This window comes from Molossus molossus, unplaced genomic scaffold (assembly GCF_014108415.1).
Source record: "Molossus molossus isolate mMolMol1 unplaced genomic scaffold, mMolMol1.p scaffold_m16_p_4, whole genome shotgun sequence".
Lineage (NCBI taxonomy): Eukaryota > Metazoa > Chordata > Mammalia > Chiroptera > Molossidae > Molossus > Molossus molossus.
In genome coordinates this window covers 128,162,425-128,178,325 of record NW_023425377.1, presented here as the reverse complement: position 1 = coordinate 128,178,325, position 15,901 = coordinate 128,162,425, and the positions used below count along the sequence as shown (strand labels likewise).

The 15,901-nt window shown below is 59.7% G+C and overlaps 1 protein-coding gene across 35 annotated transcripts in view; it reads left to right on the top strand.

The window, feature by feature from the left end:
* The window catches only part of ANK2 (ankyrin 2), a 304,698-nt gene that overhangs the window by 253,223 nt on the left and 35,574 nt on the right, over nucleotides 1–15,901 (top strand). For 15 of the 35 annotated variants that reach the window (XM_036241837.1, XM_036241840.1, XM_036241831.1 and 12 more), the window contains 7 exons: nucleotides 322–425; nucleotides 4,757–4,792; nucleotides 9,371–9,595; nucleotides 10,942–11,040; nucleotides 11,933–12,087; nucleotides 13,407–13,618; nucleotides 14,553–14,757. In XM_036241837.1, coding sequence (XP_036097730.1) covers nucleotides 322–425; nucleotides 4,757–4,792; nucleotides 9,371–9,595; nucleotides 10,942–11,040; nucleotides 11,933–12,087; nucleotides 13,407–13,618; nucleotides 14,553–14,757 — 1,036 coding nt within the window. The remainder of the gene's footprint in view (nucleotides 1–321; nucleotides 426–4,756; nucleotides 4,793–9,370; nucleotides 9,596–10,941; nucleotides 11,041–11,932; nucleotides 12,088–13,406; nucleotides 13,619–14,552; nucleotides 14,758–15,901) is intronic. The other 20 variants (XM_036241838.1, XM_036241839.1, XM_036241833.1 and 17 more) reach the window with 3 other exon arrangements.

Here is a 15,901-nt window from a genome sequence, read left to right as displayed (position 1 = left end):
CGCCCTCGGGGTCTGAGACGCCAGGCCGGCTCCCAGGACGCCCCTCGGGGCTCAGAACTGGTGTCTGTGGAAGGGATGTCGGCTGGGCCGCAGCTGTGTGTGGACTGACTTTGTCAGTGTGCCTGGGTCTCCGGACCCCACGCCAGTGTGACCCGGTGCCAGCAGCCCAGTCCGCAGGGGGCATGAGGCAGAGATGCGCGCTGAGCACCATGTCGACCGGAAGGTTGTCCGGGCGGGACCACCTCTCTGGGGCAGTGTCAGCGCCGGCTGCATCTCGATCTCAGGGGAGACATCACTGAACCCAGTGTTCTTTGTGCCCAGGTGGCAGCTCTCGCCAAGGGGGCGGAGAGGAGCTCGTCCCGCCTCAGCTGGGGCGCCGAGAACCTGGACAATGTGGCCCTGTCTTCCAGCCCCATCCACTCCGGGTGAGTCGCTGGTGTCGTGTGTCCGGGTCAAGGCGGACACTGAGCCGTGAAAGTCGCAGCTTTGTCCGCAGGCTGTGGCCGGCGCGGGTTCACGGGACGCGTGACCTTTGTTTCAGCGTGTAAAGGCCGCGGCTCTGTCCCACACGGACCCCGTCTGCCCCACAAACCGGCGGGGAGGGTTCAGTTCCGCGCAGAAAGCCGACGCGTGTTAGAATAACTGGTAGACTTGCGTCCAGCGCTTGCTCACGGAGCAGGCTGTCCCTGAGACGTTGAAAGGACGGGCAGGGTGACTAGCTTTCCAGAGGGTTCTGTTTACGGAGATGAACCGACTGCGGATCAGTGCCCGTCCTCACACACGAATGCATCTAAGCCGGTGTTCGCGGGAGCTCGGGTCACCCGGAGGCAGAGCGGCGGTCCAGTCTGAGCGGGGACAGGGCAGCCGCGGGTTCTGTCCGCGCCGCTCCTCGGTGGCCACTGAGAAAGGCCGCCGTTCCCATGAGCTCACTAAGGGCGAGCTTATGATTTTATATATGAAGACTGATATATAAAATAATTTTACATATTAGTTAGGAATAATGAATAATGTCCAGCATCCCCCAAGGTGTTCTGAAGGTAAAGAGTTCAGTTCTGGAAACGTGAATCCACGAGGAGTTTTAAATCGCGGGAGTCTTCGCAACTGAATTCTCCCTCACCCCGTGGTAATGTCGTAGTTACACGTAAACCCTCAAAACGTTTGCTTACTGAGACACTTTCTAAAGCCCGACCCCTACGTCACCTAAATAAGCACAATCCTTGGGCTTAAATCATGATTCCGAGCTCCTTACGCATCAGCCCCAGAGGTTTGAGCTGTGGACCCTTCGTTTTAATTCTTCCAAAGTCCCCCTCTCGGGAGAGCGGTGTAAGAGCTGCCGTCAGACATTCTGCACCTCACCGTCCAGTCGTCTACGGAAGACCCGCGGGGCAAAGCTAGCTACAGGGCCAGAGAAAATCCTCCTCGTGCGCTTGTTCTTGTTAATACGGCAAAGCCGGTCAGTTCCTGGTGCAAGACAACTCGAGGGAACAGAAAGCAAACTAAACCTCGTCCAGGTTTATTTACGTCCTTCAGGTATAAAACGAGACGGTTAGACTCTGCCCTCCCTGCAAATTGCACACAGGGCACGTCTGCCGAGCTCCCAAACGGTGGTGACGAGGAGGAAGCACGCCCCCCCCCCCCCCGAGTGTGGCAGGTGGCAGATCAGACCCCGAAAGCAGTGTAGGCCAGCCCGTCCCCGGCGGGCAGAGTGAAGGGCTCTTTCAGCCACAATGTGATTTATTAATGGCCAGATTGACAACAGTCAAAGCCTAGAGCACTCGGCGGTGAAAGATGAATCACTTATTAAGACCAAGATCTTTAATCTTGGTCTCTAATAAACCAGTTTTTCTGTGAACGAGAACCATGATCACAGACTGAATGTTCTCAGTGCTGCTGAACGTTAGAATCACCCGGAGCCTTAGAATGCGGTGCCCAGGCCCAGCCCCCTGGCGGCAGCTTCTCTGTTGCTTCGGCCGTGGCATCAGTGATTCCTGCACGTGCCACTGGTCCAAACATGCACGCCCCACACAAACCGTTAAAGGGACCGACGTGGCCTCGCAAAGCTTTGGCCCCGTACGGTGGAGCCCTAACCTGCACCGTGTCCCTGGCACCGTGCTGAGTTCTGCCCGGGACCAGACCAGGTGCCAGGCGCCAGGGACCCAGGTAAGCAGGACTTGCCCTCCCTGGAGAGACTCACCTGACTGTTGTTGAAGCTGGAAGACAACCTGTGGACGAGAGAGAATGAGACGGTACCTTCGGAAGCAGACCCACCGGCCCAGACCCGGGCTCTGACACTCAGGGTGAGGTGCTGTGAGGTCAGAGTTTCTGTTCCCTTGTCTGGAAGGTGAATGTGATGTTATGGACCCCACAGGGGAACTCGAACGACCGCCAGCTTCTTAGGCAACTAGCATTTTGTCTAGAAAGGACAAGCACGGACAGATTCTGGTCTGTACTGACACTCCCCGCGTGCACGCACCTTCCAGACCCTGCGCGAGCCCCAGACCAGCTAAGCAGAGTGTGCGCTGACCCACCGCAAGGGCAGTGCCGATGGGCCCAGTCCCCGATGGGGCGCCTGCTCCCTGTTGTTACCGGTAGCCTGGCCTCTGGTAACGTCGCTGCTAGGTGCTGGACAGACAGACGCAAGCAGCGCAGGACTAACAGACGGACGTTCCCACCCAACGCTCGGCTCCCGCTGCCCGGTGTCCGAAAGCTGTACCGTGTTGACGTGCACGGACAGCATTCATGACGTCGTGTCACCTGACACCGATTTCTGATCATTCTATTCCGTATACACCAGGCTCCTGGGTTGTAGTTGTTATTTTATTTTATTTTCAAGGAACTGAGGTTCTTGGGTTAATACTTAAGTCTCTTTAAATTCTGCCCAAACAGTTAGAAAAAAAAAATGTTTTTGACAGAGCGGTTAATAAAGTTAGTTTTTTTGTTAATGCACAGGCCACTAGTTTGTGTGTGATGGTCCAGTGGATTACGCACAGGGTTTAGGTTAATAGGAGACACAGCCACACCAGGAGGCAGTGTTAGTGATCTCCTCTGCCTGCACTGTGTCTGGTGGCTCCTGTCCACGGCCACCGGGGAGCTCCTGGCCACGGCCGCTGGAGAGCTCCTGGCCACGGCCACCGGGGAGCTCCTGTCCACGGCCACCGGAGAGCTCCTGGCCACGGCCACCGGGGAGCTCCTGGCCACGGCCACCGGGGAGCTCCTGGCCACGGCCACCGGACAGTAGGTACCGTGGTAAAAGCAGTCTGACTGCCCAAGAGACACAGCCAGGACCTGGCCAAAGAAAGTCCGGCAGTAACATTTCTGTTGTTCTCTAAAGAGTCGTGTTACTGAGTCACAGTCCAGCCGACAGGTATTTCTCGCATCCCCGTGATGGTCGAGCCGACACAGTCTTGGGCTAGAACTTGAACCCAAGTTCTCCTCGATTTCAGAGGTGCTTAGTGGGGAACAGATATAGGCTCTGCTCCTAGTAATGGCTCGTTCTGCAATTCATTTTAAATATTACTACAAAGGTCTTTATTTTCATAGTTTTTAATGATAGCCAACAATTAAACGTCAGTCCATCACGTTACCCTAGAAGATATTGTACCAAATAGGAGTCCATTAAAAAGTTGATATTTTTCAGGCTGGCTGGCGTAGCTCAGTGGATTGAGGGTCCTCCCCTGGACTGAGGTCCCATCTCAATTCCCGGTGAGGGCACAGGCCTGGGCTGCAGGCTCGATCCCCAGTAGGGGGCGTGCAGGAGGCAGCTGATCCATGTTTCTCACATGGGTGTTTCTCTCTCTCTCTCTAAAAAATAAATAAAAACATTTTAAAATACGATCTTTTTCATAAAAACATGTCAAAGACCATTTGGCATGAATCTAAAACTAAGCCCAAAAAATAGAGTATATTAAAAAACAGGTGAGGATATTAGCTCAAGTAGGGAGGTTGATGTTCCAAACTCAAGGCAGCTACGGCTGTTTCCCATCGGACACCATTACTTATTCAAGTATGGAAAGCAGCTAATCTGGTTACATACATATTTCAAACACCCTAGTTTTTTAAAAGGTCCATGAAGGTAAATTCTTTTGGATGAAGGAGATAATAAGTGGCTACGCAACTGTTTTGAAAGGTGGGCTTACTTGCCCCCTAAACGCGTGTCCTCTGCGTGGACCCGAGGTGGAGGGCAGGCGGGTGGGTCAGACCGAGCCCCAGCTGGGGCCCCGAGCGGGGTCTGGAACAGGCGCTCAGACGGCCCGAGTAGTTTCTGCCCCTGCCAGCAGGAGGCTGGTGCTCCCCGCTCGGCCCCTGGCTCACGCCACCGCCTGTCCGTGAAGCCCGCCCTCCCATTGTGCCTGCTCTGTGTGCATCTCCTCCACAGTGGCCCCCAAGGGCATCGCCATTATCCAGAAAGTATTGAAAGTACGAACGAAAAGCTTTGGAGAGAAAACTCTGTCCACAATCACTGACTTTGTAACTGTCATTTTAAAGTCCTTGACGTTGTGTGGTCTCCTGGACACTGAGACCGGTGGTGCCCCCAGGCCAGTGCTGAGCGGGGAGCAGGCTGCAGAGGGGCCCACGGGCCTTGGCCCCGCCCGGCCCCTCTCAGCGTCTGCACAGAGCGACGCCTCCTGGGCACGTCTGTGCTCTCGGTGGGGACGGTGGTGGTGTACGCAGGGCCGACTTCAGCGAAGGTCACTCTGGCTCCTTCGTGGGACCCCACCGCCCACTCCCCGGTGCTAAAGTATCTGTTCTGTTGCAGCCACGCCTCTCCATGTCTCGACCGCGACAGCAGCAGGTGACTGTGCATCCCCCGCCCCCCAGGGTGCTTCAGCAGGCAGACACCTCACAGGGACCGTGCCATCTCCAGGTCGTGCCCTGGCTGAGAGAGTGGGCGTTTTTTCCTCCACGGGGAATCAGCGGGCACTGTGCCAAAGTGGACGCAGATCTGGGAGAGCCTGTGGTGGCCGCGGCTCGCCACACCTGGGCTCCGTCTGTGCGACCGTGCTCCACGGAGCTGGGGAGTCGGCCCTTGCCATTGTGCAAAGCGGCTGCCCCGTTTTAAAGTTATAGAAAGGTGGCGATACCAAGTGTCACTTAGCAGGGTTTTTACAAACAAAACAAAACACAGTATTCCAGGTGAACCAGAGGTGGAAAGGTGTCCACGTTCCTGCCGTCACTGCGGCCTGTCACTGCCGCGCTGAGCAGGGGGTGGTGTTCAGAGCCCCCGTCGCCCCTGCCGGCGGCCAGCGCGCTCAGGTTCTGCGCAGACGGCTGAGGGGGCCTGTGCCGTCTCCCATCAGAGTGTCCACACAGGACAGTTTCCCATTTTGAAAATTTTATATCCATTCCATTCTGTTTTTCCGAAACACTCAGTCGCTGTTACTACCCGGGAACATTGTGAGCGATGAAAGATTCTTTGCTGATTTTAACACGTTTGAGCCACTTTTTCCAAAGACACTTCCAGCAGTGTTTTGGTTTGTGGGACTGGGGGGTTCGGAAGGAGTCAGGGGTTCCAAAGGAGGCAACTCACAGTGCCGCAGCCTCCCCGCCAGGAAGCAGACCCCACTGGTGGTCCTCTCGCTGTGTGTGCGTGGGTCTCTGAAGCACCCTGACGTCTCTCCCTGTTTTCGCCCCCTGACTAACCGAATGCTGCAATCTCCCCCCTCCCCGCGGCCCTGATGACCCGGAAGTAAACCCGAGCTTTGGTAACTGGGTGGAGGAGGTCTCCCTCCGCAGACCAGAGCCCTCTGCTCGCCCCTCCTCCGGAGCATGCGTCTGGTTAGCTAATCACCTGGCCTCTTCCAGGCACGTCCTCTGCGTAATGATGGTGGGCTGCTTTGCTTTTGCTCTTTTTAAATTGTGATAACACCGTATCTCACAATTTAGAAAAACCTCCGTAAGAATTTCTAATGTGCATGACTGCCGAGTTCCCTCTAAAGTGAGCTGTGCCCGTCCCGCCGACGCGTCGCGTGATACTTGTGGTACCTCCGTCTGCGGAGTCTTAGGCTCGGTGCCTGGGCGCCGGTCTCTGCAGAGCGGCTCCTCCCTGGGGGAGAGCACAGCGCGGTTTCCCGGAGTCGCAGCGGCCCCCCTTCCAGAGCCCGAGCAGGGCGTTTCGCTGGTGTCCTAGCCTGGTGCACAGTGAGCACACACAGCCGACACCGGAGCCGCCCTGCAGTTCGTTAGTCTCCTGTTATGGCAGAGAAACTGAAGCCCAGAGGGAGGAGGCGACTTGCGTCAGCCACAGGCCACTGGAGCCAGGACAGGTCAGAGGTGCTCAGAGGGGGGCCCGGAGGCAGGGCCGGCCGCCCCGCCCGGGGCTCTGTGACGGCATTTCACCCGGCCCCCGACAGAAGAGCTCGTGAACAAGCACAGGCCCCATCGTCGTGTGGAGTTAGTGAAGTTCTGGGTTCACAGGAGGTTCCATCAGCGTTAGTTTCTCCATTTATTTTTTAGGTGCTGCCCTATAATTTTTAGGACATTAAAAACATATAAAGCCTCGCGGGCACAGGGAGAGGAAGGTGAGGGGTCCGGCATTCCCGCCTCCTGTCTCGGCCACGCGTGGCTCCGTTCTCACCCGCCCCTTTGGGCACGGTGACCCCAGGTTTACAGTCGGGGCCGCAGGGCCGAGCGCCAGCCACACACCAGCCCCTCTGCACACACCTCTCAGCTCCAGCTGTTTACAGACATTACCCTGTCCCAGTCTCCACCCCCTGAAAACAGGAGAACATCACACTTACTTCTCACCTCCCAGCCCCCCACCTCTTCCTGTAGCACAGAGCAGTGGTCTCTCCCAGCCGGCCTTGGGGTTTTCGACGTTGTTTTACGGAAAACAACGGCCCGTTCATTCTCTCCCTGTCCCAGCAGGGCACCTTGGATGCCCACGTGCTCCCCAGTTCTGTGCTGTAAGCAAGAGGGACGGCGTGGCCAGCGTGTCGGCTTTCGTCCGAGGCCTGAGCCTGCCTCTCTGGCTCCCTCGGGTCTGGAGAGAAGGCGGCTCCTACCTTTCCATTCGCGTTCGCTCCGCAGCGACGTGGCTCAAGGCCGGTTTTGCTGCTCTGTGAGCTGAAATCCCTGCGTGGGGTTGTTTGGATAAGGTCTGACTGGGTTGGTTGTCCAGAGACCAGAGATTTAAATTCCCTTCGACCTTAGCCGCCTTCTCTGTTTATTGGACATAAATGTGGGCAGCTTCTCACTGCCCTTACCTCCCACCTGCTCATCAGCAGCTGTTTGTCACCTCCGACCCCTGTGCAGGCTGGGGAGGCAGGGTCACCGCCACCATGGCCCACATATGGCTCCTTCCCAGTCACCAGGGAAGTGGGTGATTCTGGGTCAGCGAAACCTCACGGGACACCAGGGCGGACACCGCCCTTCACTGCCTGAGTCCTCTGCTCCTGGCAGGGCGGCCGGCCCTCAGTGGGAGGTAACAGACGTGGCAGGAAACGTGGCGGGAATGAGAACAAGGGGGTTTCACGAGGAGCAGCCAGTGGCACAGAGACAGAAAGTGGTCAAACACGTAGGGAGACATTGTTGCAGCCGGGAATGTAACCTCCGGCCGCTGGTCAGAGCATCCCCAGCAGGGGACGCTCCGCACACCCGAGATGCACAGGTGTGGAGGTGAGGACCATCCCAAAGGAACAGGTGCAGCCCCGCAGCCGGTGCCTGAGCAGAAACCACCGAGCACTTCCGGCAGGTTCAGGCAGAGGGACCCAGTCATTCCTCAGGGGCCGAGCTCCTTCCTGTCCATGAGAGGCAGCCGTCGTCAAAAGATGAGCAAAATGTAGAGAAAGTCAGAAATATCACAGAGTCTGCAGCAGCCCAGCTGCGACGTAAGCGGCTTTTCTCTGTGTTCGTGAAAGTCAGCATCACACGGTCAAAGAAAAGCCACACAGTGGAAAGGACACCCTGACGGTCATCGCAAGTGTTCGCGAGCTCTTCCGTTCTTCTGAGCAACAGTACATTCTAAACACCAAACATTTTCTTTTGTACTTTTAAACTTCTTACGTTTGTGCTTAAATTTATACTTAGTCGTAAGAAAAGCAGCTAACATGTTCTCACTGTGTTTTGATGGAGACCAGGCACACCCACGCGCTCCCGGGCTGGCCTGCGCGGGGTCCGGGCTGGCCGCACACTGGCTGTCCCACCCGCATGACCTGCGGCCCCCCCTGGGGCTCCGCCCGTCCCGTCTGCGCCACGAGCCGCATGGCTTCTGCTGAGCCGCATGCCGGCGAGTTCTGTGATCTGTGAGGACGCTGAGCCCTTCACTTGTCCCAAAGTGACACAGATGCACTGTGTGTCTGCCCCAAGGCTACTTGGATTGAAGGCTCCCCTGTGTCCTGGACACAGTGCCCGGTGCGGGGACCCGGCACCCTGTGCGGGCTGAGTCCCATACACCTGGAGGCTGCCTTCCTCTTTCTGTTTTGGTATCAAAACCTTGCAGATGCCGTGAAAACTGTAAAGAGGAGCATGTGGTCCGCGTGGCGCGCACACTGTTTGCTGTGTCTCTGTGGACAGGTGCATGGCTCCCCGTCACCTGTTTAACTCGGCCCCCGGACACAGTGAGCACCTCCGAGACTGACACGTGTCCGACTAACAGAGCGGCAGGCACCCCACGGAGCTGCGCCCTCGCCACCCGCAGAGCAGCCGCAGAGTCAGGCAAACACGACGTAGAGACGAACTGAGTCGGCTTGGACTACATGTCCGTCCGTGAGCCATGAGCTCGGCGGGACAGGAGCAAACATAGCAGGGAGGACTCTGCTCTCAACCGTCGGCTGTGATTTTCCACAGTTCGCTGTGATTTGGGGGCAGTCCCAGAGTTTGCCATGTCACGGTGCCGGGTGGAGGGGACTCTCTCCTGCTTCCTGTCCACCCACAAGGAGCTGGACACACCTTCATGGGTGTGGCCCGTGCATCCTTTTTTTAAAAAGTTACAGATTATGTGAAACTGAGCTGGACAAGCTGTAACTTGGAGAAGCCAGGTGGAAGGAACAGACAGCCCGTGCTCCGGGCCGACTTGACTCCCCCGTGGGTTTTTCAGAACCCGCAGGAGGAAGACACATCACGAGGGAGACCCCTGGGGTCTTCATGCAATTTCATCCCACGCCCTAGGTCAACAGCTTAGGTTTATTATCACCATCGTCCACAAACACTAGCAGAAATCCTCTTAGGTTACAGATAAAAATAATGCAAATGAAAACAACAGCAAGCAGGGCCTCCGTGTACAGTAGCGTCTCCTGTGAGGACACGTGTCCCCCCCTGCGTGTCCATAACAAGCTGTTTTGAAAACAAAGCATTGTGGTCAGACTTAGCTGGCAGAGCCCGCGGACCTGCCTCTGAGCTCACAGCCGCGTCTAATGCCCGCTGTGCCTTCCAGCTTCCTGGTCAGCTTCATGGTGGACGCCCGCGGGGGCGCCATGCGGGGCTGCAGACACCGCGGACTCCGCATCATCATCCCGCCCAGGAAGTGCTCCGCCCCCACCAGGGTCACCTGCCGCCTGGTGAAGCGCCACCGCCTGGCGACCATGCCCCCGATGGTGGAAGGAGAAGGCCTGGCCAGCCGCCTGATCGAAGTCGGCCCCTCTGGCGCTCAGTTCCTTGGGTAAGGGTCTCCGATACGCCTCCCCTCACAGGGTGAGCCGGGTCTCACCTGACGCCGTCAGCATGAAATGCCATAAGGTGCGTCCGACGTTGTGGACGCAGATGGGCCCCTGTGACATTTAAAAACGAATTGGGAGCAGGATCCCTTGCCTCTTCTTTGAAAGCACAAATGAGCTCAGTGGTCAGACTATTATTACCCTTTCTCTTCGGATGTGGTGCTAGATGCCCAGGGTGGATAACTGTGTCAGCCGATGGTAGGTATCATTTCCCCTCTGAGACGTAAGTGGCAGAGTCAGGAGGAAAACCACTTCTCCATCCCAGACAGAAAGTCCTGTGCGTAGAGACCGCCCGCCTTCGCTCAGGGAAGAGTCCTGCCTTAGGATAACCCCAAACTCAGTCTGTGCGATGTGCCTTCTCTGGTATCGAAGCGGCTACCTCGAGTCTCACGATCCCTCGGGCATCGTATTTGGCCGCAGTTTTCATTAAGACGAGGAAACCTAGACCCGCTGCGGCCACCCTCCCCGTAGCGATTTCGAGCAGGCGCGGGCGTTTCGCGCCGCTGTGTCCGGACGGCTGCTGTTGCCGCCAGCGGTCTGTGGACGCGTGAGGAATACGCAGCTCCCGCTGAAAACCGACCCAGGCTGGCGTTTCAGACGGGGCGCGTCTCAAAACACTTCGAAACGAGTGACTTGTGCACCAGTGTTGTCCTAGCGAAGGCCTTCTTGTCTTGCTGGCATCCTGTCGGGAGAGATTTCTGGCCGTAGTGCGAGGAATCGTTCCGAAGCCTGGTAACTTGGAGACACCATGCGCAGGTTGCTCCAAATTACATCCACCCTGGAAGGGGTGTGTCTGCGTCCCCAGTTCTAGAAACCACCTCCCGCGCTGGCTGGGCAGACCAGAGATCTGGGAGGAGCCTGTGGAGGCCTGGGGGGAGCACATCGGTGGTCCCTTCCCCTCTCCGGCCAGGCCCCTGCCCGCCCTCGGGCTCAGGACGTCCGGGCTTTTCAGTAATCCACACCTGTGCAGGAATATCCATGGAAACTTCTGGCCTCTCTGCAGAGTCCGAGTTTTCATTATATTCCCAACATCTTCGTCTTTCCCGCGGGGCACATTTTTTCTTTCTCGCTGGTGCCCTGGCGGAACCTCGTTAGGACAGACCTGCCCCCACGCGCCCCTGTCCCTGCACCTCCATTGGGCACTCTGGGGGCACTCTGGGTGTCCGCGCCTTGCTCTCTGTGACCAATGGAGGGGCGGAACCAAAGCAGAGCCCCCCCGCCGAGGTCGGTGGGCACCACCCCTGAAGCTCACTTGTGTTCTTTCTTCCACTGCTGCTTTGGATGTGCTCAGTAAGCTCCACCTGCCAGCGGCTCCCCCCCCACTTAATGAGGGAGAAAGTTTGGTCAGCCGCATCCTTCAGCTGGGGCCTCCTGGAACCAAATTCCTTGGGTAGGAGTCACGTGAAACAAATCGATGGCTGCTGCCGCATTCTCCTCCTCCTCGATATGATTTCTCTTTTTGTCATTGTGCCCATGACATGTCCCTCTCTATGATTTATATTCTGTCTCAACTATCTCTAGTGGACCATCTCTGACCCTTGTGGTATGTGACTTTTGTTTTCGAGTGACGTTTTTATATCTTTTCCCTCAAAGTGCTGTGACCTTCATTTTCGTTCAAAGCATGAGATCTGCCTAGTTGTACTCTGTGCTAGTTACGGTGTTGTTATGGTAAATCCGGAGTCTGTCTCAAAGCAACCTGGACTGAACACCCAGGGCCTCCATGAACCCGAGAGTGACCGCGGGGGGAACAGCAGGCCGTGCATGCTCCGGACCTGGTCTCACAGGCACTGCGCGCGGCTGTCTGCGGAGGCTCGGCGGGGCGCACGTGCAGTGCCCGCTGCGTCCTCGGGCGCGGGGAGCCTCCGCAGACCCCCGAGTGCATGTCTCTGTGGTTCCCACGCTGTCCACTTCTCTGACATCTCATTGACGACACGTCAGCTCACGCAGCATCCCAGCCATCTCCCTCCCAGCCATGCGTCACTTGCACCTCGTAGAGAGCGCGCTAGGAGGTCGGTGCCCATCGTAGACATGCATGCCCGTTTCTTTCCGTTGGTCGAAGGAGAAGTTCCAGAATGCCACATGCACTCACAGGGAACCCCACAGGGCTCAGGGAGCAGCGTGTCGGGGGGCGGGTGCCCCTAGGTCAGTGCCGCTGTGCGGCCATCTGCTAGCCAATGCCCCTGGCCCCAGAAAGAGGAGAATCCAGGTCACTTTGCAACAGACGGTCGTGGTGCGTGTTGCGCTGAGGGCCCGTCCACACTGAGCGCTCTGCTTGCCGCCAGGCCCGTGATCGTGGAGATCCCCCACTTCGCCGCCCTTCGAGGGAAGGAGAGGGAGCTGGTGGTCCTGCGCAGCGAGAACGGCGACAGCTGGAAGGAGCACTGCTGTGAGCACACGGAGGACGAGCTCAATGAGATCCTCAACGGCATGGACGAGGGTACTGCGGGCTCTGCGGGCATGGAAACGAAGCACTCCTTCTTAGGGCCTCGGGCCACGTGTGTGTGTGCACGTGTGTGCTTGTGGTTGCATTTGTGTGTGCATGCTTGTGTGCACACGTGTGCATTTGTGTGTGCCTGTTCATGTGTGTGTGCGCATATGGGTACACATGTGCATATGTGTGCATTTGTGCACGTGGGTGTGTATGCGTTTGTGTGTGCCTGTTCGTGTGTGTGTGCATGTGGGTACACATGTGCATATGTGTGCATTTGTGCACGTGGGTGTGTATGCATTCGTGTATGCCTGTTTGTGTGTGTGCATGTGGGTACACATGTGCATATGTGTGCATTTGTGTATGCATTAATATATGACTGTTTGTGTGTGTGCGTGCATGGTACACGTGCGCATATGTGTGCATTTGTGCACGTGGGTGTGTATGCATTCGTGTATGCGTTTGTGTGTGTGTGTGTGCGCATGGGTACATATGTGCATTTGTGTATGTAGGTGTGTATGCATCAATATATGCCTGTTCGTGTGTGTGCGTGCATGGGTACACATGTGCATATGTGTGCATTTGTGCACGTGGGTGTGTATGCATTCGTGTATGCATGTTCATGTGTGTGCATATATGTACGTGTGTGTCCTTGTGTTATTCCAGCACGGCAAGTATCCAGTGTGTTCTAGTGATGATCAGTCAAATGCACATTATATTTGCCTGGTCTTCCGTTATCATTCAGGAAAATAGAATACAAATCCCAGTGACCCAGTGAGTCCCAAATCTCTGCGTTTTTAACCAGTCTGATTTGTTATACTGCCCTGCGTATCTGGCCTAGCGCAGCTCATGAAGCCTGTGAAGTTGGGTGATGTGTGGGGGACTTAATGGTTCCAGGGGAATTGAACCCTGGATCCATCGTCATCCATCCGCGCCACCAAGGTCCTGTTTGTATGCACAGCGAACCCCCAGACAGGCGCCCCTGGAGGGAGCCCACACACAGTCCTGGCCGACAGAGCTCGCTCCTGCAGGGCCCTGGAAGCCCAAAGGGCCACATTCCCTCTCAGACCCGCAGTAGCTGCAGTGCCCTGGGAGCCCAAAGGGCCACATTCCCTCTCAGACCCAGTAGCTGCAGTGTCCTGGGATAACTCGGACACTGTTGGAGTAAAGGCCTCCAGGCCAGTGTCCTCCGCCGCCGCGGAGACGAGTGACCGGGGAGAGAGCAGGCGGCTCGGGGCAGCCCGCCCCGCCCCTGGCGGCCCCGCGCGGGCGGGAGGTGCGGTGCTCCCGCCGGGGGCGCTGACCCCGACCCCCGCTGTCGCCCGCAGTGCTGGACAGCGCCGAGGACCTGGACCGCAAGCGCATCTGCCGCATCGTCACGCGTGACTTCCCGCAGTACTTCGCCGTGGTGTCGCGCGTCAAGCAGGACAGCCACCTGATCGGGCCCGAGGGCGGCGTGCTGAGCAGCACCGTGGTGCCCCAGGTGCAGGCGGTGTTCCCCGAGGGCGCGCTCACCAAGCGGATCCGCGTGGGCCTGCAGGTGTGGAGCTGGCCGGGGGCCCTGGGGGGGCGCTGTGGGAGGGGGCGGGGCCCGCTGTGGGAGGGGGCGGGGCCCGCTGTGGGAGGGGGCGTGTCCCGCTGTGGGAGGGGGCGGGTCCCGCTGTGGGAGGGGGCGGGTCCCGCTGTGGGAGGGGCGGGGCTGTGGGAGGGGGCGGGGCCCACTGTGGGAGGGGGCGGGTCCCGCTGTGGGAAGGGGCGGGGCCCGCTGTGGGAGGGGCGGGGCCCGCTGTGGGAGGGGGCGGGCCCGCTGTGGGAGGGGGCGGGTCCCGCTGTGGGAGGGGCGGGGCTGTGGGAGGGGGAGGGGCCCGCTGCGGGAGGGGGAGGGGCCCGTTGTGGGAGGGGGCGGGCCCCGCTGTGGGAGGGGGCGGGCCCGCTGTGGGAGGGGGCGGGTCCCGCTGTGGGAGGGGCGGGGCTGTGGGAGGGGGAGGGGCCCGCTGCGGGAGGGGGTGGGGCCCGTTGTGGGAGGGGGCGGGCCCCGCTGCGGGAGGGGGCGGGCCCGCTGTGGGAGGGGGCGGGTCCCGCTGTGGGAGGGGCGGGGCTGTGGGGGGTGGGGCCCGCTGCGGGAGGGGGTGGGGCCCGTTGTGGGAGGGGGCGGGTCCCGCTGCGGGAAGGGGAGGAGCCCGCTGTGGGAGGGGGCGGGGCTGTGGAAGGGAGTGGGGCCTCGCTGTGGGAAGGGGCGGGTCCCGCTGTGGGAAGGGGCGGGGCCGCTGTGGGAAGGGGCGGGGCCGCTGTGGGAAGGGGCCCCCTCCTCCCCCCATGGGAACAGCCTGCGGACTGAGTCCCATCGCCTGGGGCGCAGGGCGGCCGGGCACCCAGTCGGCCTCGCACCAGGCGGAGCGGCTGCCCTCGGCCCGGGAAGCGCCGACAGATCGGACGGACCCGCAATGACGTGGTTTGTCTTCTGCTTTGAAAAGGCGCAGCCTATGCATGCTGAGCTGGTTAAGAAGATTCTTGGGAACAAAGCTACCTTCAGCCCGATAGTCACTTTGGAACCTAGAAGAAGGAAATTCCACAAGCCGATCACCATGACCATCCCTGTGCCCAAGGCTGCCAGCGACGTCACCTTGAATGGTTTTGGGGGCGAGGCGCCAACCTTGAGACTGCTGTGCAGCATCACGGGTGAGGCCCGGGGCTGAGTGGGCACGGGGGGGGGGGCCGCGGGCGCTGTCCACTCGGGGCCTCCGCAGGGCCCTGTGCCAGCTCGGAGGAGCGTCTGGAAGGGCGTTTGCTGAGAGTCTGAGGCCGCGGGACATGCTCACCCCCAGGACGGTCTGCAGCAGCCCTGTGACCGCCCAGCCCTGTGACCGCCCAGCCCTGTGACCGCTCAGCCCTGTTCAGCCCTGTGACCGCCCGGCCCTGTGATCGCTCAGCCCTGTTCAGCCCTGTGACCGCCCGGCCCTGTGACCGCTCAGCCCTGTTCAGCCCTGTGACTGCCCAGCCCTGTGACCGCCCAGCCCTGTGACCGCTCAGCCCTGTTCAGCCCTGTGACCGCCCGGCCCTGTGATCGCTCAGCCCTGTTCAGCCCTGTGACCGCCCGGCCCTGTGACCTCTCAGCCCTGTTCAGCCCTGTGACTGCCCGGCCCTGTGACCGCTCAGCCCTGTTCAGCCCTGTGACCGCCCGGCCCTGTGACCACTCAGCCCTGTTCAGCCCTGTGACCGCCCAGCCCTGTGACCGCCCGGCCCTGTGACCGCCCGGCCCTGTGACCGCTCAGCCTGTGACCACTCAGCCCTGTGACCGCCCGGCCCTGTGACCGCCCAGCCCTGTGCCCTCCCAGCCCTGTGACCGCCCGGCCCTGTGACCGCCCGGCCCTGTGACCGCCCGGCCCTGTGACCACCCAGCCCGTGACTGCCCAGCCCTGTGACCGCCCAGCCCGTGACCGCTCGGCCCTGTGACCGCCCGGCCCTGTGACCGCCCGGCCCTGTGACCGCCCAGCCCGTGACCGCCCGGCCCTGTGACCGCCCGGCCCTGTGACCGCCCGGCCCTGTGACCGCCCGGCCCTGTGCCCTCCCAGCCCTGTGACCGCCCGGCCCTGTGACCGCCCGGCCCTGTGACCGCCCGGCCCTGTGACCGCCCGGCCCTGTGACCGCCCAGCCCTGTGCTGCTGACAAGGGAGCAGGGCCAGGGAGCTTCTCTGACTTGCCCGAGGCTACACCACGGATCTTTCCAGAGTGGGGTCCAAACCCCAGCCCGTGTCCCCGTGAGCCTTCACTGGGCACATCACCCTGAATGATAACACCCGTAGTGCAGACCTAACCTCCGTCG